The 27,091-nt window shown below is 46.1% G+C and overlaps 1 protein-coding gene across 8 annotated transcripts; it reads right to left on the bottom strand.

Moving 5' to 3' along the window:
• Positions 1-7,203: 7,203 nt before the first annotated feature.
• OPALIN (oligodendrocytic myelin paranodal and inner loop protein) lies at positions 7,204-23,663 on the bottom strand. Of its 8 annotated transcripts, none has more exons than XM_049697012.1 (8): positions 23,269-23,603; positions 18,117-18,152; positions 16,602-16,781; positions 14,490-14,655; positions 13,688-13,723; positions 12,478-12,597; positions 10,370-10,426; positions 7,204-9,005 (listed from the first exon to the last, which is right to left on the bottom strand). In XM_049697012.1, the coding sequence occupies exons 4-8, from the start codon at positions 14,541-14,543 to the stop codon at positions 8,829-8,831; spliced, it is 444 nt and encodes a 147-aa protein (XP_049552969.1). In that variant the 5' UTR covers positions 14,544-14,655; positions 16,602-16,781; positions 18,117-18,152; positions 23,269-23,603; the 3' UTR covers positions 7,204-8,828. The 8 variants fall into 8 exon arrangements, with proteins under 8 accessions (XP_049552969.1, XP_049552971.1, XP_033281559.1 ...); XM_049697014.1 differs by lacking the exon at positions 16,602-16,781 and adding an exon at positions 22,825-22,991 and having other exon boundaries at positions 18,086-18,152; XM_033425668.2 differs by lacking the exon at positions 16,602-16,781.
• Positions 23,664-27,091: the final 3,428 nt, after the last annotated feature.

Raw genomic sequence — 27,091 nt, forward strand, 5'->3', positions numbered from 1 at the left:
CGCCCTAAGGATCGAGGATGAGCACGTCCGTCTCGTGGGTGCTGGGCCCCAAACCCAATGGCCAAGCAGCACCTGGGACCAGGTGAGCAAATCGGTGGAGAAGGATGTTTGAATCAAAGCTCCTCCAGACACCACATTAGGCATAAAGAGCATGAAGAACAAAGATCTCAAGGAGCCCAAGGGTCGACAGCAGAGCACAGCTAGGCATCCCCTGATGTGGAAGGGACAGCCAGAGCTGACTCCCAGGGCTCCTTGGAAGCCCTTGGAAGGGACAGCCAGAGCTGACTCCCAGGGCTCCCATGCCCACCTTGCTTCTCTCTTTCTACAGCCCAACAGTCCTTCAATCTCCTATTGAAATCTTCTATTTCTCAAGACAGAATCTGATAGGGTCAGCTTGCCAGTTTCATGTAGGCCAACCGGTCACTGGCTGCTCTCCAGCTAATAGGTGCGCTGCCTTTGGGCCAGGTGTGCATTATGGGTCCAATCAGCCATGTGACGGGGTGTGTGTGTGTGTGTGTGTGTGTGTGTGTAAGGTGAGGTGGGTGTGGGTAGAGGTCGTTCCTCTTGGAAGGGCTATGGCCATTGGAGGCTGGGAGCTGTAGCTTCTTAAGGCACAGCCGCTCCCATAGAACCCAAGGCCCCAGGCCCTCCTCCGTGCTTGGTCCACTCTCCAAGTTCAAGTGGCCTCGAGGTCCACCCCCCAGCACCCCTCAGCACCTCTGTCACCAAAGAAATGTCATCCTTGAGGCCAGGGAGTCAGCAAGGAGCCCAGGCCTCCTGGGGAGGCGGAGGGAGGAATCATGGATCAAGGGAAGTCAGGCCTCGATGTCCAAAATCCAGATCTCCCCTTCATCATAACAGTCTCTCTCCAGGAGAGACCTGGAAAACAAGAGAGGAAAATGAACAAGAGGACAATGCCAGAGAGCAATGGCTGGTCAGCACAACGGTAGCAGTGCTGCCACCTAGAGGGGAGGATGGGCAATGCGGGCTTAGAAGTAGGAGAGCCCTGTGGGCCAGAGGCCTTCACAGAGGAGGAGGGAACACAGCAGGTTTTTTCCTTTTTTTCTTTTTAATTGAAATATAGTTGATTTACAATATTGTATTAGTCTCAGGTGTACAATATAATGCTTTATTTTTATAGATTACACTTCAGTTAAAGTTATTATCAAATATTGGCTAGATTCCCTGTCCTGTATGTTACATCTTTGTAACATATTTATTTTATACCTAGTGGTTTGTACCTCTTAATTCCTTTCCTCTCTTTTGCCCACACCCCCTCCTCTGTTAACCACTAGTTTGTTCTCAGTATCTGTGAGTCTATTTCTGTTTTGTTATATTCATTCATTTGTTTTATTTTTTAGATTCCACACATAAGTGTTAACACACAGTATTTGTCCTTCTCTGTCTGACATATTTCACTAAGCATAATACCCTCCAGGTCCATCTATGTTTTGCAAATGGCAAAATTTCATTCTTTTTTATTCTATTGTTTTAAAGAATGGAAGGATTTAGATCCACATTCGTGGTTCCAGCACAGAGACTAGGGAAAGTACATCATGTTTTATAAGCAGCAACAAGGGTAGCTGATCCAGGAGCCAGAGCTTTTGATTTTACTTTTGGGGGGCTGCACGGTGCAGCGCACAAGATCCTAGTGCCCCGACCAGGGACGGAACCTGCCCCCTCTGCAGTGGAAGCACGGAGCCCTAACCACTCGACCACCAGGGAATTCCCAGAGCCTGTTTTTGGAATGAACTTCTGGAAATGAACTTCCCAAGCCTTCTTGTGCACACTGAAAATGTCAAAGGGGGAATAAGAAGGTTTTTTTATGTATGACAGAGGTAAAAACTGGCAGCCCATGGGCCAAATACAGCCCATAGGTATATCTTGTTTGGCCTTCACCGTGTTTTAAGAAATTTTAAAATTAGTGGTCAATGCTTAAAACCTGATAGAGTACATTAAAAAAAAAAAGGATTTATAGCTTCTCTCGGGAAACAATCCATGGCAACAATGGGCCACATTCCTACCTGACATCACGGGCTATTGCTGAGGGGTGCTGCCCTCCGGAGCTGGGCCAAGGTCTCCAGTTCTGCACCAGCCCCCAGGCATCAGTCACTGCCGCTCCGTTCAGGGTCTGAGCAGCTCCCTTTGGTGTCAGTGTTTGGGCTCATCCTCTCATCTGTGGAGTTCAGGAGTCCGAATGGTCAAAAGAACCCTTCCAAGTTACAACAATGACGCAAGAGCTACTTTCCCCATTTGAGAGTCAGTTTATGGAAGTTAGCCCGCAGGGAACACAGATGCGCGACAGGAATGCCACCACTCCCCCTACCCTGTAGACATTGATAATCAATCCGCTGGACCCAGAACCTTCTCAACACAAGTGACTTTTCCAAGAAAGGCTTTTCCAATTTATCAGGTGAAAGCTTTTTTTCTTTTTTGGTGGCAAAATATATGTATCATAAATTTCACCATTTTAACCACTTCTAAGTGTAAAATTCAGTGGCATTAATTACTTTCACAAAGTTGTGCAACCACCGTCACTATCCATTTCCTGAACTGTCTCATCATCCCAAACAGAAACTCTGGGCTCATTAAACAATAACGCCACACTCCCCTCCCCCACATCCCTGGTAACCTCAGGTCTACTTTCTGTCTCTATGAATTTGCCTATTCCAGGTACCTCATGTAAGTGGAATCATACAATACTTATGCTTTTGTTTTGGGCTTGTTTTGCTTAGCATAAGGTTTTCAAGTTTCATCTATGTTGTGGCATTTGTCCCTTTAGAAGGCTGAATAATATTCCATTGTACATCTAATATACCACATTTTATTTATCCATTCATCAGTTGATGGACATTTGGGTTGCTTCCACCTTTTGGCTATTGTGAATAGAGCCAATTTGAGCATTGCTATACGATATCTGTTTAAGTCCTTCCTTTCAGTTCTTTTGAATATAAACCTAGAAGAATTGCTGGATCACGTGGTAATTCTATAATTTTTTTGGAGGAACCACTGTACTGTTTTCCATAGTGACTGTACCATTTTGCATTCCTGCCAACAGTACACAAGGGTTCTAGTTTCTCTACGTCCTTGTCAAGATTTGTTATTTTCTTTTTCCTTTCTTTTTTTTTTTTGTTTTTTTGTTGTTATTTTGTTTTGCTTGTTTTTAATGAGAGCCATTCTAGTGGATGTGAAGTGGCAGATGAAGACTTTTTGCCTATCCTGGAACCAAAAGACAGTTCAGGCTGAAAACAGTTATACGCTGGACAGGGCTTCAGGTATATGTACACGTGTCACATCTGGAGTTGCTGGCTAAGGTGAGCTGGGGAAATGGGGGGGTGGGGAGTGGACAGCAGCTACTCCCACTGAGAAATGCCTCATGGTCTGACATCACATGGCAGGTCAGTTCACAAGCCTCAAATCCCCAAATCCACCACGTTTTCTCCTAGTACCTTCCACTGCCCCAGTGCTTCCCGAGTATGATATTCAAGATTATTTAGGTAGTATGTAGATGAATATCTTTGTACTGATATAATAAAAAATATTCATTGAGTGCCTACTAAGTAACTCATTTTTCTAGGCATTGGGCATGGAACAGAACAAAACTCTCTGATTCTAAGCACGGATGTTATATTCTAGAAAGGTGTTTATTTTCGTACATGTTACAAAAATAATGCTTTTCCATTTATAATAGTGATAAAAAGCTTCCCTTTTTTTTTTTTTTTGCGGTATGTGGGCCTCTCATTGTTGTGGCTTCTCCCGTTGCGAAGCACAGGTTCCGGATGCGCAGGCTCAGCGGCCATGGCTCACGGGCCCAGCCACTCCGCAGCATGTGGGATCCTCGCAGACCGGGTCACGAACCCGTGTTCCCTGCATCAGCAGGCGGACTCTCAACCACTGCGCCACCAGGGAAGTACAAAGCTTCCCTTCTGAGTACACTTATTTAAGTGAGAAAAATGAATCAACGTAAGGGAAAACATTTAGTAAATATTACCAGCGGGATGGGGACATGGCGAGAATCGGGAGGGAAGGTAGAGAAGCACAGGGGACTGATGTTTGGGAAACGTGCAGGTGGCCTGCTTACCTTCACTCACCAACTGCCCAGCGCTGATTCTCTCAAGGTCCCCACCACACAAAAGCCCTAGAGGTACGTGATGGAGGAGTTTCCCCATGAGAACAGCAAAGATTCTAACAGGGGTTCTTGAAGTAATTTTCTTATTTGGAAAGCCTTGTTAGGAATTCCACAAATTCCCTCTGCTAAAGCTGCACACGAATTTTTGTTCTTGACCAGAATTTTATCAATTAAGGGGGCGACTATTAATGGGAACTCAGCGTTCCCCAGTGCCTCCTGCTTTGGGAGCAGAGCGCCCTCTGGTGGCAAACAAAAGAACCTTCGGCGGCAAGTACAACATAATAGCAGATCAAAGAAGGCCAAGAATATTGAACAGGAACTTGGGAGACATCCTAGTCCACCCCTCTTGTTGTGCAGGTGACGAACAAAGGTCTGGAGAGAGGCCCTGGCCTTGCCAGAGTCACACAGTTCATGCCAGAGTCTCTGTTGATTCGGCAGAAAATATGCACACAGGCCGGGCTCCCCTCATTACTAGCTGTGTGACCTTGGACAAGTTACCTAACCTTTCTGAGCCTCGATTTCCGCTTTTGTGAAATCAAGATGATAATGGTTTCTCCCTTTGCATCTGCTGTAGGATTAGATGAGCTAACACTGTAAAGTGCTTGATCTGGGATCCTTTGTATTGTGAAGGACCAAAGAACAAGTTACTTTCCTTGGGGGAAGTAGCACTTAAGTACACTGCCAGTGCTTCACTTGCAGTACTTTATACCAGTAAGTACCAACCCCCTGAAGCCAGAACAGCAGGTGGTGAAGATTAGGACTACTGTCCTGGCTCTTGGACCCCCAGACTAGAACCTGTCTTGACCTGACCAGCACCAGCTACGCCGCCTGAAACTCTCTAGACACCAGGCTGAGGGTGACAGGAGGCAAAGGTCCTGTCCCATGACTCTGGAGTTTCTTGGAAATCAAGGGCTACTTTACGGGGACTTTCGGGTACTCGCCGACCTTTATCTCTTACGGACAGATGGGAGCTATAGTGGGAGTCAACTTTATCTGTTTTGAATGCACTTTTTATCAATTAATTCACACCACTGTAAGTATTTCAAACCCTTCCCTCCAACATGTATATCAAAGGACCCAGAACAGTACAGAAACCCACCGCTATTATCAATTAAACTCATTATCCTTTACTCTTTCTGCAAACTTAAATCATCCCTCAAAAGCAATTTGCTTTACAATGTCCAGGACCAATAAAATTACCTTTGTAGAGCCCCAGTTTTCTCATCTGTAAAATGGACATAAGTAACACCCACACGGCATTACCTGCTGGGTTCAGTGTAAAAATCAAACAAAATAATGAATGAAAAGTGCTTTGAAAACTAAAAAGTGCTATAAATGTAACAGGGATTAGTCTTTTTCATATAATCTGGGCATCGTTCAGGCACCTGGGGACTGCTTCCCAGAAAGGCAGGCATACGACTTAAGAAGACAAATCAGTCCTCTCATACGGGCTGGCACTGTAAATCCAAGGACAAGAATATACTGTTTTAAAGAAATCCAGCTCCTTTGCTGAAGCTGGAAACGAGGGAGACTCTTCATGACCCTCACTGTGGTGTACTTGCACTCGAATGGCACTGTGGCCTGCAATCCGTTTTGCGTCCCACATGTCCCTGTTCTGTAGGGGATAATATTTTCACAAGAAACAAGTCCGAAAGTGTGTCCAGTGTTTTAGCCTTCCTTAACCCTGGGGCAGGAGGCAGAAAGAGTGAGGTTATTCACCTTCACCATCTCTACCTTCTTGCTGCAAAATTGATGATGATGATGATGATGGGGGACAGGATCTCCTTTGGAGGCTGAATGATTTTCCAACATGATGCATTGAGTGTGAAATACAGCAAAACTCACACTCAGGCTTCTTACCTATAATTCTTACCAAGTATTCTCAGCAAATCATCTCCATGACCTTCATGAAAACAGGCATCTATATAGGAGAGGTTAATTTTTTCCCTCCATTTTCCTTTCTCTATAGAAATATAATTATTAAACTAACAAGGCACAACCATTACTAATTTCAAATCAGTTTGTATTAAAGGTGTGGCAACAAGTCGCTTAAGAAAGGTTGAATTTGACATCTTTGTCACTAACCTTCAACTGTAATTACCACTGTTTACATTTAACTGTTGGGAGGGTGTTGCAGATCCCTTTGAGAATCTGAAGGGAATCATGGAATCTGGCCCCTGAATAATAATTATGCATATAAAATTTGCATACAACGTCACGGAATTCACATCTTCCTAAACTACATTTAAAGGAGTCTTAATTTTGCCTCTAGTTTGGGTAACTCGCCCATCATTCTTCGGGGTAAAATTCTTCTGCAGTACATGTGGTGTTGGGAGCTTTTCAGGTCTTCAGGTCAGGCTGACACTGAAAGCCCTTGAGAGCAGATTTCATTCTACATTTTAGGCACTGAGTACATGAATCTATTTTTGTCTATTTCTAACTTCTCCAGAAAAAGACTGCATTTGTCCTTCTAGGACACCAATCACATTCCCATGTCCTCTTGTTCTCCTGGCAAAATGCTGAATAAAGAAGGAGAGATTTTGACTCTGTGTGGCTTGAATGCTTTAAACAAACAAACAAAAAAAGCTTAATTGAGGTAGAATTGACTTTCAATAGATTATATGTTTAAAGTGTACAATTTGATAAGTGTTGATGTGTAATAACACCCACGAAGCTATCACAACAATCACGATAGAGAACATATCCTTACCCCCCAAAATTTCTTTGTGGCCCTTTGTAATCTCTCCCTCCCACCCTTCCTCACCCCACCATCCCCGGGCAACTGCGGATATGCTTTCTGCCCCAATTGATTAGTTTGCATTTTCTAGAATGTGACTGGCCCAAGGTCATCCCAACGCTAGCACCGACCCTAGGTTGGGGGGCTGGAGCTTCTGACTTCTGGTCTCAGCATTTTCTTCACAAGGTGGGCTGCCCTCTGTGAAGGACTGAACATCTCCATCACGGGCCCAGCCAAGAAAGTGTCAGCACCAGGAATATCCCTGGGATACCCTTGATTCCAGCCCCAGGGTCAATGTCATATACTTCAATATAGGCGAAGAAACACCATAGACGTGTTGAAGGTCCACAGGAATGACCATTTTGCTTTTCACTTTATTCTAAAATGGGTTCTTGTGCATCAGAGCAGAAAAAAAATGACAGAAATACTGAACCTAGCGAATTTAGTAGAAACCATTTAAAATAAAGATACTAAGTAATGGATTGCAAGTAGAATTAAAATAAATGATCCAAAATACAAGTCTCACTTTACAGACTACAAGGCTCATTCACTTGCCTTCTCCAGCCTCACAACACCCCTAAGGGCAGGAGGAAGAAAACGGCTGTCTCCATTTTGTACACAGAGAGCTAAGGCCCATGATATGCTCCAGAGCTCAGACCTTTGAGTGTCAAGGCTAAGGCCACAGTCATGTTCTCAGCAAATCCAAGGTCCTTCCCAACGTGTAAGAGAAGTATAAGCACCTGGATCCCTGGGCATGTCCGCTTAAAAATGGACAAATCTGCTTGTTAACGTGACTAGACTCAGTGGACTTGGTACAAAACTGAATTTCACAAAGAGCTTTGAAGAGCACGTGTCAGCGTGTGGCAGTGATTGGATGTGTATAACCTGTCCTTGGTTATGTGAAGAAGAGGAGGTGTGTTTCTGAGCAATCAGGCACCCCGTATGAGAAAGGAATGTTTCCACAGCATTTCAAGGAGGCCCATGGAGCTGGTGGGTGGACCCCAAGATGCCCTGGACCCAGGTTCTCCCACCAGGAGACCCGGCGTGCTCACAAGCCATGGACCTGCATAGGGGAACCAGGACTCCTGTAAGCCTCCTCACAGAAGCGATGGTGACACTGTCCATGGGCTCCCCTCAGCCGACAGTCACGTTGCTGCTTGGCCCATCCCTTTGGTCCTGTGTTCATCCACTCAGAGTCCTCTTGATCTTTCTTCCTGCTAATGAGTTTTTCCCCATGATGGTCCAACGACTTGGGCCTTTCTCTCCACTCCCGCAAAATGGGTATAGCCCTCATCTCTAATAATCTTTTGAAACAACCCCTGCTTTCCCTTCTCCCTATTTACCCTCCGTGCGCACGCACCCACACACAGACACAGAGCCCATTACAGAACTGCCTTCCTTAGATGCCCTCTGATCACAAGTGATGAATGATGCAGCAGTGGGCTGTCCCTGTGGTCAGGGAACATGTGGTTCCACATGGTTTCTACCCTGAGTTGTTCAGAAATAAGGAACTGCTTCTCTTCACACATCCCCTGTACGTTTCATTTATATCCCAACTTCCTCCATGCTAGCTTGGCCAACCTGCCCATGGAAGCCAGGTCTGACGGCTTTTTTAAGAAAATGGATATGAAAAAAGATGAGGGGGCAAGTCACCGAGAAATCAAACCCCCTTCCCCAAATCACAAAGAAAAGCAAATCCCCACCGGGGTCAAGAGCAGGACCCAAGGGCTCCTTTTGATGCACAATGACTTCACTGCTTATTAAACCACAAGGTGTGAGCGTTGGAAGGAACCTTACCAGATCTGTCCCTTAAAGAGTAAAGTCAACCCCAAAGTTTTCCGGATCTGCAAATGAAATTTGGATTGGTTAAGAAGCAGCGTGGCGTCTCTCCTCCCTCCGAGCACAAATCCCTGTGTGCTTAGCTCTGTTCCAGCTCCAGATCTGCTCCTTGGCTGTGCGGCATCACTCCAGGCTCAGTCTGGGAATAAGCCACCACAACGCCCTCCTTCTCTGCACTTCGACAGCAGGACGGTAAGTGTCACGAATGGGCTCCTCACTTCCTGAAACAGTCTGCACGTATATGTGGGCTTCTTCTGCTCCCGTGATATTCTTCTCCTGTGTGGGTAACCTCCTAGGATTCTTGAGAAAACAAACAGGTTTAAAAAAAAATACATCAAAGACTTTTGCTTCTGGCCAAGTTGGAGTAACAGAAGCCAGATTTACCCTCCCACCTGAAACAACCAACTGTCAGACAAAATGTTTGGAACAAATAGTTTTCAATACATTGGACACCATCAGTGTGATCATTGATATGGTTGGGTTTTAATCTACCATCTTCCTATTTGTTTTCTATTTGTTCTACCTGTCTGCTGGTACTTAACATTTTTTTCTGTCTTCTTCTGTATAGATTTTAGAAGCACCTTATTGAGTTCCATGAAAAATATTTGCTGAGGTTTATACTGGAAGTACATTTATTATACAGATCAATTTGAAGTTGTTTGATATCTGTATACTATTGAGTCTTCTTATCCAGGAGCATTGAATACCAACTCCCATTATTTAGGTCTTACTTAATATCTTTTACTGAAGTTTTATTATTCTCTATAAAGGGATTACAAGTTTTTGTTAGATTTATTCCTCATCATTCTGTGTATTTTTATTACCACTACAAAATGGTATTTTTTAAAAATTACTTTTTCTAATTAATTGTTATTGCTTTTTAGCAATGTGAATTACTTTTTAATAGTGATTTTATATCCAGTAAACTTGTTAAAATATCTTGTTAGTTCTATTAATTTATCTGTAGATAATTTGGCTTTTCTATGTAGAGAATCATATCATCTGTAAATAAGGACATTTTTGTTTCTTCTTTTCCAGTCTTATGCTTTCTGCTTCTTTTTCTTTTTTTTAAATCTTTATTGAGGTATAATTGACAAATAAAATTGTAAGATATTCAAAGAGAACAGTGTGATTATTTGACATACATATACATTGTGAAAGGATTCTCCTGCACTGAGTTAATTTCTACTTCTTTTTCTCATCCTGCTGTGTTGACTAGGACCTACAGTATAATATCAAATAGAACTGGTAACAATGAGCATCCTTGTTTTGTTTCTGATCTGAAGAAGAATCATTAACATTTTACCTTTAGGTATGATATTTGCTGTAATTTTTTTTTTTAAAGATGTCTTGTTTCAAGTTAAGGAAGTGCCTTTAAAATTTTTGGTTTGCTGGGAGTTCACATCACAAATGGCTGTATAATATTTTTGAATTCTCTTCCATGGAAATGGTCACATGATTTTTCTCTTTTACCAGTGAAATAAGTGATATTAAATTAATTTCCTAATATTAAATAAATCTTGAATTCCTGTCCAGCCAGTAAAAATATAATGAGAACCTCCTTTGTGCTTACCCTGCACTTCTCCTGTACACCAGAGGCTTTAAGACCCTTAGCTTGCTTGCCATGTGAATGATGTATAGTGATTATAACCAAGAGTTCTTACCTCAGCTATCCTGGGACTGTCATAGATTTCTGAAATTTCACAAGGCCTCTCACTTTCCTAAGTTGTTTTAAAAAATAAAACAAAATAGAGAAGAAGAAGAAATGAAAGGTTACAGCATTTGCCCATGACCATGATTAAAATCAGTGGTTCTTAAACCTGGCTGCACATTAGAATCACCAGAGAGCTTTAAAAATAAAACAAAATAAACAAACAGATAATAACTCCCCCCTCCCAGAAAAAACATAAACAAGAGATACCACTGTGAATTACTTCAAAAATAATCCAGGTTGACAGTGTGGAAAAGTGGGTGGAAGCGGAGATGAAACAAGATTGGCCGTTGTTAATAACTAGATTCATTATACTATTCTCTCTACTTTAGTATCTGCTTAACGTGATCCATCATAAAATGTTGACATATTTTTGGTACCAATGCCACAGCTCTAACATTCAGAGATTCTGATTTAATTGGTTTTGGTGGTTGGTATTTTCATAGCCTCCAAGATGATTTTAAAGTGCCCTGAAAGACTGAGGAACCATTACTTAAATAATACCACCAACAACCACAATATTTCTTAATATATTTAAAGTTTACAGCTTGTCAACACATCTTTATACCCATGATCTCATTCCATCCTTACACCTCCGCTTACCTCTTAAAATAAGTTGGGTAGGGACCTCCCTGGTGGCGCAGTGGTTAAGAATCCGCCTGCCAATGCAGGGGACATGGGTTCGAGCCCTGGTCCAGGAAGATCCCACATGCCTGCGAAGCAACCAAGCCCGTGCACCAAAACTACTGAGCCTGCGCTCTAGAACCCGCGAGCCACAACTACTGAGCCTGCGCTCTAGAGCCCGCGAGCCACAACTACTGAGCCTGCGCTCTAGAGCCCGCGAGCCACAAATACTGAGCCTGCGCTCTAGAGCCCGCGAGCCACAACTACTGAGCCTGCGCTCTAGAGCCCGTGAGCCACAACTACTGAGCCTGCGCTCTAGAGCTCGTGAGCCACAACTACTGAGCCTGCGTACCTAGAGCCCGTGCTCCGCAACAAGAGAAGCCACCGCAGTGAGAAGCCTGCGCACCACAGTGAAGAGTATCCCCCGTTCGCCGCAACTAGAGAAAGCCCACGTGCCACAGTGAAGACCCAACGCAGCCAAAATTCAAAAAAAATTTTTTACTTAAATAAATAAGGTGGGTATATATTTTTTTCTTTTTGGCTGCACTGCACAGCTTGTGGGATCTTAGTTCCCCACAAGGGCAAGGAGGGATTGAACCCTGGCCCTTGGCCGCTGAGACCACGGAGTCCTTACCACTGGACCGCCAGGGAATTCCTGAGGTGGGTAGTTTTTATGACTCTTATTTTGGAGTTGAACTAACCAAGAAACAGAAAATGTTAAGTCACTTGTCCAGGATCATATAAATTGTACAGTGGCGGAGCCAGGGTTAGAACCTACGTTTTTTACTCCCCGTTAATGCCTACCACTGTGAGAACAATCAGGAATGTTCGTAAATAAGGATGGAATTAGAGCCCAGAGTCTACAAACACAGTTGTATCACAACCATGGACCCTGGCTGGATGTGGGTCAGGGTGGCCCTTGAATTCTGAGCCTGGTCTCCAGAGCAATCTGGTATTTGCATGGGGTGGGGTCGGGAGATCCCTTGTGACTGATGTGTGTACAGAAGTGGGAAAAAGACAAAGATAAACAGAGTCACATACTCCTGGACGTATCCCTACGATAGACGCCTCAGGGTCTGTTTGTCTCCCATCCTTCCTAAGATCACCTCCATCCTCTTTGTGAAGCTTGTGGCCTTGTTTCTCAAGGTTAGAGAACACACCCACTGTACCGACGTGTTTGCCGTAGCAACAAACGTCCCTCTCCGCTGCTACTTTTTGCCATCCCAGATACCATCCTCAAGTGACACAAGGGTTGTGTGACAAATCAGCTCTGCCTGGAGATAATGTCATGAGTCTGAGACAGAAACTGAGGCACAGAAACATCCACCACCTTGTCCTCAGAAAACAGACATGGGTCCTGACCCCCTCAGCCCAAAGCCAGTTCATCAAATACCGATTCTTGCCAACACGGCCAGACCCAAAGAAGCTGCTAATCACCTCGGTGGACTCACTGCTGCTTCTTCTTTGGTGAATCAGAGTAAATAGTAAGGCCACCAGCAGGGCCGTGGCCACCAGGGACGGGATGCCAGCTGCTAACCCAAGAGAAGGTCCACAGTCCTGCACAGAGAAAATAGTCAGGTTCTCCCGGAAAAAAAGGAAGAGTTTGATTGATTAAAAGTAAAACAAAACCCTACATGGACCCTAAGTATCGTACACAAAATCAAAAGGGTAATGAAATGACAGTGAAAAATTGTTTGCAATGTACATGACAAACGGCTCATTTTCATAGGAGTTAATGTACATAGTTTAAATCAATTGGAAAAGGGTGATCATTCAGTAGAAAATTGGACAAATATATGAACAGGCCATTCCCAGGAACAGAAATACAAATGTTGCATCAACACAGGAAGAGCTGAAATACAGTTCAAAGCAACAATTAGATACCATTCTTATCTATTAGTCTGGCAAAAAGTAAAAGGTTTTAGTGTATCCCACACCATTTTGATATGAATTTTTTAATTTATTTACATTAAATGCATGAGCCAATTGATTTTCAGACTCCCATTTTGCTTTGATCTGAGTGGAAATAGCCATGCTTGTAGCCCCATAAGTTTTCAGATTTGCAGATTATTTGAAAATACCAAAGATAGTGTTCAGAATCTCTACACACATGCAATGTCGTATAATACTGGATTCTTCTTCATTTTTGGGGGGGTGATTTTATTTAAAGAATGACATGATACGTAAAAGTATATACATTATAAACATACAGCTTGATGACTTTTCACGTGATGAACCCACCCATGTAACCAGCACCCAGATGAAGAAACACAACATTACCAGCCCCCCAGAAGCCCCTCGGGCTCCGTTCCAGTCACTGCATGTGTAACCTCTATCCTGAAATCCATCACCGTAGGTTAGTCTTGTCTGTTTTTCAACGTCATCTAGATGCACGTAGAAAGTATGTAGTCTCTTGTGTCTAGCTTCTTTTGTTCAACACTTTGGGAATCATCTGTGATTTTGCATGTTCTCCTTCCCTTTTGAACTGAGTTGGTCATAAGAATAATAGTTGAGGAAGATTCTGTGCTTGGTGACAGTTCACATATCAAACTTTAATCCTCAAAACGAATGCATGAAATGGGTACAGCATTATCCCCATTTTCTAAATGACCAAACTAAGGCTTCATAATTTAAGTGATATACTTACTGCTCCTTTCCCACTGGTAACAGCTGGGGAGGAAGTCTGGGTGGAAAAAGAATATACGTCTTAAGAAAACAAAATCACACGTCACACGTCACACAACACAGTCTGTCCAAGGCTAAGCTGTAATGCCTGAAGTATATACCTTTGCTAAACTTTTTATTAAAAACAACTGCCGAACAGAACCCTCTTTGATTGCTTCTCAGGTAAGAAGGAATAAAATTGGGTTACAAGGAGAGAGAAATCAGAAATTCAGGTGAGGTCTTCATTATACACCCTGTGGATTTGCCGTAACAGGTTTCAGAACTCAAAAAGGTTTTCTCCTGTCCCAAGTCCCCACACCATTCCCAGCACACTTTGGGCCTACTTGTCCCCGTTGCTAGAAGGGAAAAAAATTCAATACCAGTGGAAGCCAGGCTCTTTAAGGAGGCCTTACCTGTTTCCAAACTGCAATGAAGCAAATGGCTTGGGCAGGTATCTGAAGCTGTGAATTATCCATGCTCCTGGGGTAATTCTACGCTGAATGAGTAAGTACATGTTCCCATTTCACATCTCCACTCAAGGAGGGGCACTGGATTTTACCCATTTATGAGATATATCAGATGAGAGTCTTATCTGGATCAATAAATCTCAGGGCACAGAGTTCCACATTAGCAACTGACCCACGTAAGCTACGCTAGGTGATGCCGTGTGGGGTTAAGAGCACGAGTCCTAGGCTCACACTAGCCGGAATGAAATGGCGATTTCTCCACTCACAAGCTAACGAGCCTCATTTCTTCATCTATACAATAGGGCTGTGAGTACCTACCTCTAGGATTGGTAAGAGGATCAAATGAGCGCCAGGAGTATAAGCTTTTGTCATTCCTTTAAACTTGGCAAAGCTCTGGCCAGACCTGTTATATATTGAATATTCTCATCAACCTCAGTGAGTACACTGGAATCCCAGGGGCTTGGACTTTTGACAGTTATTGTCTCTATTTTACAAAAAAAAAAAAAAAAAAGATCCGGATCTCAGAGAAGTTATAGGTCTTCTCCCAGGTTTCACAGATAACCATAAATCTACCCCGAATGTGGATGTTTGCGTTCCAAGCCTAAGCCCCTTTCCCAGAGAGCTCCCATCAAAGGAGAGATTTGCTAACCAGGTACTGACACTTGGTACTTAAATGGCTACAGTTTTTAAAAATAGAACTACCGGGGCTTCCCTGGTGGCGCAGTGGTTGAGAGTCCGCCTGCTGATGCAGGGGACACGGGTTCGTGCCCCGGTGCGGGAAGATCCCACGTGCCGCGGAGCGGCTGCGCCCGTGAGCCGTGGCCGCTGGGCCTGCGCCTCCGGAGCCTGTGTTCTGTGACGGGAGAGGCCGCGGCAGTGAGAGGCCCGCGTACCACAAAAAAAAAAAAAAAAAGAACTACCATATGACCCAGCAATCCCACTGCTGGGCATATACCCTGAGAAAACCATAATTCAAAAAGAGTCATGCACCACAATGTTCATTGCAGCTCTATTTACAATAGGCAGGACATGGAAGCAACCTAAGTGTCCATCGACAGATGAATGGATAAAGAAGATGTGGCACATATATACAATGGAATACTACTCAGCCATAAAAAGAAACGAAATTGAACTATTTGTAGTGAGGTGGATGAACCAAGAGTCTGTCATACAGAGTGAAGTAAGTCAGAAAGAGAAAAACAAATATCGTATGCTAACACATATATATGGAATCTAAGAAAAAAATGGTTCTGAAGAACCTAGGGGCGGGACAGGAATAAAGATGCAGACACAGAGAATGGACTTGAGGACACGGGGAGGGGGAAGGGTAGGCTGGGACGAAGTGAGAGAGTGGCATGGGCATATATACACTACCAAATGTAAAGAGATAGCTAGTGGGAAGCAGCCGCATAGCACAGGGAGATCAGCTCAGTGCTTTGTCACCACCTAGAGGGGTGGGATAGGGACGGTGGGAGGGAGGGAGACGCAAGAGGGAGGAGATATGGGGATATATGTATATGTATAACTGATTCACTTTGTGGTACAGCAGAAACTAACACACCATTGTAAAGGAATTATACTCTAATAAAGATGTTAAGAAATAAATAAATAGATAAATAAAATTTAAAAAAATAAATAGCTACAGTTTTACCGAAGCGCAATCTCACCCCACCCCCACCTTAAAGCTGCATTTACCTTAAGGGTTCTATTTCTCAGGGTGATGCCAAGAGTTGCATATCGTTTTGGGTAAAATGTTTTGTCTTCAGGTTACAGAAATTCACTTGGGCTGGCTTTGGCCCCCCAAAATGAGTTACCTCTAAGGATTCAGGGGTACCTCATGGAGCCCATGTGCAGTGGGAATCTGGCCTCTCTAGGGACTGAAGCTGGGGACCAGCAACTTGTCAGAACCAAAGCCATCCCTCCTGGGATCTCTCCATCACTCCTGGGTAGAATGGCCCTTCACCTGTACTTTTCCCTGCCTGTTTGCTTCCTTCTTTCTCTCTCCAGATGGATTTTCCTGCCCTCATGGACACCTGCTAATCGTACCAGCTAATGCTTATGGAGAACTTACTATGTGCCAGGCTGTTCAAGTACTTTTCCTGTATCAACTCATTTATTCTTCACCATAGCCAGTGAAGCAGGACTACAACGATCCCCATTTTACAGAAGAGAGGAGTGAGGCACAGAGAAGTCAAGTAACTTGTGCAAGGTCACACAGCCCTAAGTGGCAGATGCCGAGTGGTCTGGCTCCAGGGTCCAAGTTCTTAACTGTTGGACTACTCTGCCTTCCATGACCAAATGCAGCATCCCAACCCAGTTTTTATACTTGACAGTTCAGTATGGCCCAGTAGGGGCGGACTTGCATAGGTGGCCCTGTCCCCAGCTCCCTGCAGAGAAGCTCTCATGAGCTGAGTATCCACCTTTCCCTACCTTCCAGGGCTCTGGTGTTCCCAGTCATCCAGCTGCACCAAAACGGAAGGGTTCTGTGGTAGAAATATGACTGCCAGGTAGGGTGGCCAGCCGTCCTGGTTTTCCCCAGAAATTGCCTAGGTGGTAGCGCATTCAGTGCTAAAACCAGACAGTCCCAGGCAGGCTGGGGTGGCTGTTGTCCTACATAGGTTCAAAGGGAGGAGGGACAGTTCTCAGAGAAATGTGCTGTGAACCAAGGAGATGCTCCCAAAGTGATGACTAACAGTGTAAGGGCCTGCCTCTCAACCCATTCACCCTCACCGCCCCAAGCAACGGCTTCTTGCTTCTCTGAGTTACCTTCGTAGACTGGGCCAAGCCAGGATAAGACAGAACCCGGGGTCTCTATGGACCTGCTGGCTTCGAGCAGCCAGGGGGAAAGCGCCAGCAGTGGCCATATTAAAAGGTTTTGACAGGTAAGGAGAGGGATAGGGGAATTTGTCTGCAGACAACAGGCAGAGGCAGAAGCAGGGAGCAGAGTAAGTCAGGGAGGGTCTGAAGGCAGGGCCGCCCCAGGAGGGTAGAGCAGGTGCCAGGGAGTCACGGACAGATGTCAGGGCCGCCAGTGGCAGCAGAAGGCCGGCAGTGAGTCTCGAGGTTCTACCTTTCTGCTGCTCTCCAGAATGACGCCCCCACGGTACAGTAAACACGAGCACGGGCTTAAGCGTCCTCTTTCCTGATGATTCAGTTTATTCTCTTTGAATAACCATATGACTTTTCAGAAAACTTTGGCACAGCCAAAACCACTGAAAAACTGGGCCAGGAAAACACCTGACTCCATCACAGCAGCACTTCCGCTCAGAAAACAGAGATAACCTGGCGTGTTAGCTCTACACAGCACGAGAACAGAAGACGGAGGACCAATTCTGGATTGAAACGGTCCACCATCATCAACTGCAAATCTCCATGTGGACTTGCAACTAAATGTCACAGAGCCATAAAACATTCATCCTTCTTGACCGAATAATTCCCCTTCTAGGCTACATTCTAAGGGAATCAGCTTACGTGCTGACAAGGATTTATCTATACCTACGTTTATCACAAAATCATTCCTAAGAGTGATTAATCACTTAAAGAATTCACTTGAAGAAATATCATGTGACCACCCTCAGTACGGTTAAAAAGGTGGACGGAAGACATTTATCATATAAAATTATGGGTAGAATAAGAAGCCCATGGTACAAATGCAACAAAAGTCAAAATTTATGTCGAGTCGGACAGGACTGGAATTAGTGTCCCCAGTGTTTTCTGCTGATGGCAAGTTAGCTGTTTTGGTTTTTTGCTATATTCCTTTTCAAAATGTGTATTTATAATTTTTATAATCGAAAACATTTCTCTCAGCACCCCCAGCTCTTCGTAATGCCTTTGGAACCCATGTAACTTGTTGCTTCACGTGAGCTTTGGCATCCTGGAGGCCCAGTGTCAACTCTGCATTGATCTCTGCTGACCTGCCTGGTGAACGGGGACCGCTGTACTCACTGTGTTGGCCGGCAGTGTGAAGTTCAGTGAAAAACTCTGGAAGAGAGAAGGAAACATTAAAGCTCCCAGGAATGGTCAGCCAGGCTCCTCACCCCTCCACCAAATGTCACTGGCCCTGGCGGATTCCGACCACGGGCTCAGTCAGTCCCAGCCTCCCCTCCCAGTCTTGGCCCCAAAAGACGGCAGGGGAGCAGCGGAGCCTGAGGTCATGAGTTCCTCCCTCAGCATCAAGGCAGTCTTGGCCTCTCTCCTTTTCCAGGTCCTCAACCAGGGCCAGATTAAGGGACCAGCCAGTGAAGCTATTGCCTGAGCAGTCCTGACCCAAAAGGGCAGCAGAAACATCAGTAGAAATTCAGCAGAGTGCTAAAAATTGCTTTCCCCCGGAACTCCCTTCAGGGAGGAAACTGTAAAGTGATGGCGCTTTCTTCTTGGGGTGGGAAGTAAGACCCCCCAGGGGCTCCAACAAGAACACCTGCTCCGGGCTTCCCTGGTGGCGCAGTGGCTGAGAGTCCGCCTGCCGATGCAGGGGACGCGGGTTCGTGCCCCGGTCCGGGAGGATCCCACATGCCGCGGAGCGGCTGGGCCCGTGAGCCATGGCCGCTGAGCCTGCGCGTCCGGAGCCTGTGCTCCGCAACGGAAGAGGCCACAACAGTGAGAGGCCCGCGTACCGCAAAAAAAAAAAAAAACAAAAAAAACCTGCTCCTTCAACCCCCTCCCAGGAGGAGAAGCTGAGGAAGACAAGCTTCTGTTTTTGCAGAGTCTGAGGCAGGGGTTCCAGGCTGGAGCTGAGCTGGTCAGAACGACAGAGGAGATGCTAACCCTCTGTGCCATCCCCTCACTCAGCAACCAGCCTTACCTCTCCCCCCAAATATGGCATCAGTATTTAAAGACTGTCGGCTCAATGGGGCACCAACATGTTAGCCTGCCCACGTGCCCACCTACCCGGGTCAGACCCTGCCCAGGGCCTCCAGTGGCTCCTTCCTCTTCCCTGTCCCCATGTCCTGTCACTCCAGTTTGGGCTCTTTGATGCCAGTTTTTCCAGGCTGCTCTTTACCCAGTCCCTTCTCTGCCTGGATGTGAAAAATGGGTGGATTTTGCTCCAACTCAGCTGGCGACGCTCTCTGCCCCTTGTTCAGGGAGCTGAAGTCATGTGTCTACTTTCCGGACCCCTGCCACGCCCCCCGCTCGTGTCCACCAGCCCTGATTCCTGCCTCCTGGCTGGGCTCTCATTCAGCCCCAGCCTCCCTGGTTCCCCACAGCTTGGCTTAAACTCCAGCTCCTGATCTTCCTGAAGCCTCCCAAAACCTGGTTCTGTCGTTCTAGAAGCAACGTGTTTGCTAAGTTTTAAAATTAAATGGTAGCCAACAATGGGAAGATTGGGAAGGATTAGAGAATCCAAGAGAATCCTAACATTTCAGACCTGAGGTGCCTTCAGGATCATCTACCTCAGAACTCTCATTTTTTTAAATACATCTTTATCAGAGTATAACTGCTTTACAACGTTGTGTTAGTTGCTGCTGTACAACAAAGTGAATCAGCTATACGTATCCATATATCCCCATAACCCCTGCCTCTTGCGTCTCCCTCCCACCTTCCCTATCCCATCCCTCTAGGTGGTCACAAAGCACAGAGTTGATCTCCATGGGCTATGCAGCAGCTTCCCACTAGCTATCTATTTTACATTTGGTAGTGTAATATGTCAATGCTACTCACTCACTACATCCCAGCCTCCCCTCCCCCCTCGTGTCCTCAAGTCCGTTCTCTACATCTGCATCTTTATTCCTGCCCTGCCACTAGGTTCATCAGTACCATTTTTCTAGATTCCATATATATGCGTTAGCGTACGGTATTTTTCTCTTTTTGACTTACTTCACTCTGTATGACAGTCTCTACGTCCATCCACCTCACTACAAATAATTCAATTTCATTCCTTTTTATGGCTGAGTAATATTCCATTGTATATATGTGTCACAACTTCTTTATCCATTCATCTGTCGGTGGACATTTAGGTTGGTTCCATGTCCTGGCTATTGTAAATAGAGCTGCAGTGAACATTGTGATACATGTCTCTTTTGGAATTATGGTCTTCTCAGGGTATATGCCCAGTAGTGGGATTGGTGGGTCATATGGCAGTTCTATTTTTAGTTTTTTAAGGAATCTCCATACTGCTTTCCATAGTGGTTGTATCAATTTACATTCCCACCAACAGTGCAAGAGGGCAGAACTCCTATTTTACAGAAGAGGAAGCTGAGGCCCAGGGACTCCTCAGAAATTACCTCACGGATAAGTGAGAACAGGTGGAGCTTATCTCTTAAAACAGGCCAAGTGGGATTGGTCCATGTGACTCAAATCCAACCTGGAAGATGGTTCTAGAGGCAATAGAGGCAATAGTCCCAATATATGCAAAATTGATGAGACACCTGTTTTAGCCAGCTTTCTGGAAGGTTGGAATTCAGAGAGGTTAATGAATGAGAAATTCCTTTGCGAACTAAAAATGTTCCAAGCACCTACAAAGTATAGTTCCCCCTACCCCCTGCCTCAGAGATTATGTCTTTCAATTAGGATGTCCCTAGCCAGCCGGCACGCTTCAGTGGCGACTCTTCACTTCTCTGTCTCTTAGCAACAGGGGGCCCTCACTTTATAGAGAAGAAAATCGGTGAAGAATTTGAACAAGTTGCCCAAATTCACAAGACTGGGTCTTTTGGTGACAGCCTCTTTCTGCTACATTACAGGCTTCCTCAGGACTTCTAGAGTTTCTGCAGAATAATTGGAGCCCCCAATTATTCTGCACCTCCTCTTCCAGGACAGTATTAGGACAAGAGGGACATCTGGGCCACCTCAGGTCAGGGTCTTCCTGCTCAAGGGACCTAACCACTACCTTTCATGGTAATGCCAACTGAGCCTGCAGAGGACACTGGATGTCTCTGCCTCAAACGCAGCTGCCCAGAGCCTTATCTCATCAGTGAGCACCGGGTACTGATGTCAGCAGGCCCAGAACAAAGCTTCCTTTGGGGGGACAGCAGAAGGGAGGAGCAGCAACAAGTGGGCCATTGCACGTGCTGTTTATCAACATTTGGATGACGAAGGTTTTGGCTAATTTCAGAAAGACATTTATATTTTGTAGAAGCACACTACAGCGCTCTCATGGAAAGAAAAACATCACGTAAATGTGGGTGGAGAAGAATCTCACGCAGTGTCCTTTAGAGAGGCAGCTGGGTGGGGCAAGGCAACCCTGGGCTTGGAGCCCCCTGATCTAGATTTGAGTCCAGACTCAGCCACTTAGTAGCTGTGTGGCCTGGGGAAAGTGAATCAAACTCTCTGGTCTCCATTTCCTCACAACAAATCTATTCTACCAGGCACTGTTTTTCCATCCTCAAAACAGGGATCTATTAACTAAGCCCAAAGGAAATAATGTCTGTGGCAGCTCTTCTGAAACTGTAAAATACTCCAGGTGGAAGATCACATGGTGTCATATTCTTCATGGCCTAGTCAGCACAGAGCGAGGCACAGAGAAGCCCCTGGGAAGATCTTGCTGGATGGAATTGTCTACATGGATTAGCAATATTCAAAGTACTGGGATTTGGTACAAGGCACTCATTGCTAGTCTAAGCACTAGGTGGTATCTACATAATGGTTCTGAAGGTACATCAGGATCTCAGTGGCTGAGTGTCACTCATTATGAGTCTGCTGTTTGTGATGGGAAGGAGGGGGGATGGGATAACCACCACTCACTGTTATGAGTGAGTGGTCACACACTGCACTCATAACCTCCCCACAAGGGGGGCACTCTCATCTCTACATCATGGGTGAGGTGACCGAGGTCCCCAACTGGTAAGTGGGAGAGACTAGACCACAGATCTTCCCAACTCCAAAGCCTGAATTCAACTCCTTTTTGTTCTTTTTTAAAGTTTTAACTTCTTGTTAAAAGACTTTCAAGAGGGCTTCCCTGGTGGTGCAGTGATTAAGAATCTGCCTGCCAATGCAGGGGACACGGGTTCGAGCCCTGGTCCGGGAAGAGCCCACATGCCGCGGAGCAACAAAGCCTGTGCGCCACAACTACTGAGCCCGCGCCCTAGAGCCCGCGAGCCACAACTACTGAGCTGGCGTGCCTAGAGCCCATGCTCTGCAACAAGAGAAGCCACCACAATGAGAAGCCCATGCACCGCAAGGAAGAGTAGCCCCCACTCACCACAACTAGAGAAAGCCTGCGTGCAACAACGAAGACACAATGCAACCAAAAATAAATAAATAAAATAAAATAAATTTATTGGGGAAAAAAAAAAAGATTTTCAAGAAACAAGAATGCAGAGGGCGTCTTCTTTAGAGGACAGCCTTCTTCCTAACCTTCTGAACCCTCCCTGAACCGCCCTTTCCCCAGGAACTGGGTCCTGACTGTTGAATTCTGACCCCTAAGTCTCTAGTCTGGCTACTGCCCCAGCCCCTAGTAGATAGAAATGCGGGTTCTGGATCAGGAGAGCTCTTCCAATATGGTGCCAGCAGGCAGGGCCCCTCCCCACCCCCTGAGGCCCAGAGGTGGGAGAGGTCAGCCCTCTAACCTGGGCCTGCAGCCCTTCAGTCCTCCTGTCACTCACCCCTCCCATCCTACATCTATTCACCTGTGCATGCTTCTAACAGACTTTACTCCTAGATGTCAACTCCTCTTAATAGTCTCTTTAGAAAGGAATCACAGAAGCCTCTTCTAACTTACCAAGCTTCATTCGACTGAGTCATAAGCAAACGTGTATCAAGTCAATAAGGAAGGTGGAAGGTTTCCGATGCAACTTACGACTCTCCCTGTTGCTGATCACGCAGCAGAAGGCAGAATGAACAAATAAGGATAAAGGCATGGGTCGCACCCATTGCTTCAACTGGGAACTGAAATTAGCCGAAACATTTACTTTGCATCCTTGTATGTGGGGTTTTAAAAACAAAACCTTAATATTAAAATATAAGATGGAATCATCAAATACTAGATAGAATGTTTTTAAATGATTGTACATTGGAAAAGAATTAAAAGCCAAGCTCCTTAACTTCTTGCCCCAAGGGTACAGTTATACTTGAATTAGGAGATGTGAAATCTAAAAGTCTGGGGATTGTTTTCTATAGAGAGAAATGAAGGTTAGGCAGAGGAAAGACGCTAACTAGCACTCACCATTTCCGACAGCCTCCCGAAAGCTTTCTCCAAACACTGCCCTCAGCAAGCTCCTTTCTTGCTGGTGTTATTGGCTTGTGTCTTGCATTTGTGGGAACATCCAGCTGGGAGAGCAAGGGTGACAGGAGAAGAGGTGGCTCCCACAGAGCTCTGGCCAAGCCGTTTATGGTCAGGGGAGGAGCCCAGTCCTTGGCCCGCCCCTTGGGGAAGATGGTCTTCTGCTTCAGGGCCACTGTGTAAGGGCCAGGTCATCTACCTTCGTCGTCTTCATTTTCTGTCCTTTTTACTTTTCAAGCCCCTTCCTTGGTTACACCTCCATCTCAGCAAAGAACCCAGAGCTGGCCTGAGAGCCTGGCGACTCCTGCACCAACATCTCTTTAGAAACAATGGGTTACACAGGCTGAGGGAGGCGGGCCACTCCACCTCCAGCTGCCAGGCCGTGGCGTGATCCCCGTCCCAGCAATGATGGAGTCAACACATCACCAGCATCGATGTAGGGGCCTGGGAGATGGGGGCTGGAGCCCGCTCTGTGTCGGAGGCTGTAGCTGCCTCAGTGAGCACACGCCTCAGGCAATGAGATGCGTGGCGGTGAGTTAGCTTCACCCCCTTTCTGTTCTCACATTTTGATGGGGAGCCTCACAGAGCTGGAGGAAGCCATGAATGTGGGCTGCCTTATAATTCTTATGAGTTCTTTGTTAGGAGTTTGCTTCTTTAAAACAATGAAGGAGTTGGAGTCTCACGTCCACAAAACAATTAAAACCAATCATTTGGTCATTTCAATGAGTACATTCATTCATTTACTAAACAAATCTTTTTGACAACTTCTCTATGTCACGTATTATTCTGAGCACTGTCCTGGGCTTGGTGATAAAGACAAATGAGGCCCGAACTTTTAGGGAATGTATGTTCCAGCGAGGCAGACGGACAACAATCTGAACTAAACAGCAAAAACCACTGTGGAGGAGCAAGCGGGGTGTCAGGGAAGAGTGACTGGGGTGACCAGGAGGCAGTTGCTTTAGACGTCTCTGAGAGCTGACATTTAAGATGCACGTGAAAGTTGAGAAGAGGGTCCCAGGCGGAGGGAACAGGAAATGCAAAGTCCCGGGGAAGAAGCAGGCTTCGTGCGCTGGGACCAGAGGGAGGCCAGTGTACCTGCAGGGAGGGACCTGGAAGAGGTTAAAGACAGAGTGAGCTAAGGGCCCGTGATGTGAGCAGGCAGGGCACGGTAAGATTTCCACCGTAGAGCAATGGGAACACTTTCAGGGCTTTTGAGAGGGAGAGGGGATGATCTAACTGATGTTGACAATATTACCTGGCTCCTCTGTGGAGCCTGGTTTATAGGGGACACAAGTGTTAACCTGGAGACTGGTTAGCAGAGCCCAAGTGAGTGGTGAGGCTGGCTGCCCTGGGACGAGGACAGTGGAGATGGAGAGGAGTCAATGGGTTTGTGGCTTATTGTGGGGATAAAGGCAGTGAGGCTTGACGATGGAAGAAATGTGGGGCAGGGGAGGGGAGAGAAGGGGAGGGGAGAGAAGGGGAGGGGAAGATTGGAATGAAGCCGACTCCTGGGTTTGGGGCTTGACTAACAGGCGTGGAGGCACCATCTGCTTAGGCAGGTGATACTGGAAAACGGGGTGTGGGGATCCAGGCACTGGGATGCTGTGCTGAATAAGACCTACGTGGCCTCTGCCTCATGGGGCTTCCAGTCCCCAAGACGCCACAGTGACGGCTAAACTGATTCCACAGGTGCCTGGATGTTGGGGAGACAGCACAGTTCACAGAGGCCTGTGTGGAAAGCCTTGGCCGCCCTTCTGGACCGTGTGAGGTCTTAGGCAAGCAGAGTAACTTCTTCCAGCCTCCGCCTGAATCTATCAAGTGGAGAAAATACAGTTTACAATGACTGGACTATTTAAATCAGCACAACTGGTATAAACTATGCTTCTAACTTTGCTTGGTGGGCATAGACTCACACCTGGACCAGAGAGCTGGACCAAGGAACTTGAGTTGGTGGCCCCTGTTCCCTCTGACTAGGCTGTCTGTGGACGGGCAAGGCCAGCAAGGTCCTTTTGGACTCTTTTTGTTTGCTATGCGTCCACTGATCACCAACTCTCCCTCTGACGGACACATTACTTCTTTAGAAGAATTGCTAAGACCTCCAGTCAGACGGTGCTCTGGCCTAAGAGTCTGGGTCAGTCATGGTTCTCTGGTCATAAGCTTTAAAACAGACTCTTTTTAATTTAAGAAGAAGGGGAATTGGTTGGTTGAGTGTAGGGGAGCTCACAGAAAGAAGAGAGGGCAGGGACCCCAGCTCTGGGTTGTTCCTGAGGCTTCAGCAGCAAGGACTCCTAGATAGTCCCCTCAGGATATCCTCCCAGGGAAAACCAGCTCCGAAGTAGCTTGGCCCTTTTGCCCCTTGACCAGGACTCCAGTTCCAGGAAGACGATCTGATTGGTCTTGAGACAGACTGGGATCTGGGACCTGGGGCCCTTTGCTGCAGGGCTTGCACCTGGACAAAACTCTCCTCAAGCAACAAAATACAAAGAAACTATAAGGGGCTAAAAATAACTGTGTGCATGTGCAGTTGGGGCAAATCATGAACAACAAGATACAAAAAGACCAAAAAACCCAGCTGCCACTTCTGAGATGTCCGAGCAGAAGCAGGGTACTGTGCATACACCCTGCACGTGGTACCACCAGCGGGGTGGGCAGACCACCTAAGTCACCCTTCTGGCCTGACCCCTACCCTCACCTCCTATAAGGGACGAGCTCGCCCCCTCAGAGAGTGAGCAAGAGAACCTGTTCCATGTTTTCGCTCCCTGGCGCTGCAGCAGGAGTCCCAGTAAGGCCTTGCCTGAATTTCTCATCTGGCCTCCTATCAATTTCTATTGATCAAAGAGTCCAGGGACCCTGGTTGGTAACAGTCTGGTTTGGGTCATGTGCCCAAGCAGGACCTAGGCCTGGCTGACAGTCTGCCCAACGTGGGTCCCTCCAATGTGAGAGGAGATAGTTCTGCAAAGGGAACTCGACATCATCACGCAAAGAAGAGGTTATGGGCAAAGTGAGGTTATCGGCTCACTTCCTCTGGAAGGTATCGGATCTGAGAATTCTCACCTTAGAAACTGTAGAAGAGATGCCCTTAGCGGGTGAGAGGTTAGAGCTGCCAACCCTGCGATTCTCTAATCATTTGTATTTAAACCTGTACAAGCCCGATCACACGGAGAGTTTGCCAGGCGACAACTGGTCAGTTTAAAAAGCTGGTCCATTCCAAATAGTAGGTGGTCTTATTCTGGTTTTAAAATATCTTTATCTGAAATATCAGTAGGGAAGTAGTGATGAGGTAAACTGTGAAAACAAACAGAAGGATTCTGGTCGTTTCCTGACCTATGAATGTCCCACGTGAGAATCATTAGTGGGACCCACCAGACAGTTCTAGTTCACTTCATTCTTAACGTGAGTTACGAGTTGTTTTGGCCGATGCCATGTGAGTAGAAGTGATGTGTCACTCCCAGGCAGCCATGAGAGGCAGTGTATGATTTGTCACGCTCTCTTTCCCTCTGCCACAGAAATCAGCAAGGCTCCAGGTAGCAGCTGCTCCATCAGCCTAGTCCTGACTGAGGACGGTGTGGAAGGGCTTCCAGACACCAGAGACGAACACGTAGTATGAATAAGAGATAAGTCTTTCTTCTGTAAAGACCCTGACAGGTGAGGGTTTTTTGTTGTTGTGGTGGCATAAGCTACCTTATCCTGACAGATACATAAAGCACTCATACCCCTGCACCACTGGGGCTCATCCTTTAGGTACTGGTGACTGCAAAAGGGCAGA

This window comes from Orcinus orca, chromosome 14 (genome assembly GCF_937001465.1).
Source record: "Orcinus orca chromosome 14, mOrcOrc1.1, whole genome shotgun sequence".
Classification (NCBI taxonomy): Eukaryota; Metazoa; Chordata; class Mammalia; order Artiodactyla; family Delphinidae; genus Orcinus; species Orcinus orca.

Excerpts from the sequence above, each read along its gene's own strand:
- OPALIN (XM_033425670.2), bottom strand. Across the intron at positions 13,724-18,089 it reads CAGCGGTCCCCGTTCACCAG|ACTTCCTCCCCAGCTGTTAC; the intron begins GCAGGTCAGCAG and ends TTTTCCACCCAG. Across the intron at positions 9,006-10,369 it reads ACAGTCCCAGGATAGCTGAG|AATCCTAGGAGGTTACCCAC; the intron begins GTAAGAACTCTT and ends TGTTTTCTCAAG.